The 730-nt window shown below is 65.8% G+C and overlaps 1 protein-coding gene across 1 annotated transcript in view; it reads left to right on the forward strand.

The window, feature by feature from the left end:
• Nucleotides 1–292: 292 nt before the first annotated feature.
• GJD3 (gap junction protein, delta 3, 31.9kDa) overlaps nucleotides 293–730 on the forward strand; it is a 2,415-nt gene continuing 1,977 nt past the window's right edge. Inside the window, exon 1 of the mRNA XM_011929953.1 lies at nucleotides 293–721. Coding sequence (XP_011785343.1) covers nucleotides 406–721 — 316 coding nt within the window. The 5' untranslated portion in view covers nucleotides 293–405. The remainder of the gene's footprint in view (nucleotides 722–730) is intronic.

The following is a 730-nucleotide window of genomic DNA, read 5'->3' on the forward strand; positions in this document are numbered from 1 at the left end:
CTTGACAGCTAAGGGCACCGCTGGATTTCCGCTTCCACAAGGCAAGTCAGGGGCTGGCCCAGCTGATCTCCAAGGTCCTTCCTAAGAATCTGGGATCTGGAGGATCCCAGGGTTGAACGGAGACGGCACAGGGGGTGCGGCAAAAACGCAAATGGGGGCTCCTCCCCAGCACCCATCGGCCCCAAAGAGAAGGGAACCCACAGCTGAGCGTCGCCTGCTCCCCTCGGGCCCTCCCGTGGCCCTCCCTTTCACACTGGTCTCATCGTTAAACCCGGGCCTCTCCCACCCCACTACTCACCCTGAAGTCAGAGAAGGCCCAACGGACCCCACCCCGATAGGCGTGGAAGGGGCGGGGGTCCCTGACCTGCCCCATCCCCTGACTCCCTGCCCCGCGTCCCCAGCGCCATGGGGGAGTGGGCTTTCCTGGGCTCGCTGCTGGACGCCGTGCAGCTGCAGTCGCCGCTCGTGGGCCGCCTCTGGCTGGTGGTCATGCTGATCTTCCGCATCCTGGTGCTGGCCACGGTGGGCGGCGCAGTGTTCGAGGACGAGCAAGAGGAGTTCGTATGCAACACGTTGCAGCCGGGCTGTCGCCAGACCTGCTACGATCGCGCCTTCCCGGTCTCCCACTACCGCTTCTGGCTCTTCCACATCCTGCTGCTCTCAGCGCCCCCGGTGCTGTTCGTCGTCTACTCCATGCACCGGGCCGGCAAGGAGGCGGGCGGCGCTGAGG

This window comes from Colobus angolensis, unplaced genomic scaffold, assembly GCF_000951035.1.
Source record: "Colobus angolensis palliatus isolate OR3802 unplaced genomic scaffold, Cang.pa_1.0 Scaffold83, whole genome shotgun sequence".
NCBI classification, from domain to species: Eukaryota; Metazoa; Chordata; class Mammalia; order Primates; family Cercopithecidae; genus Colobus; species Colobus angolensis.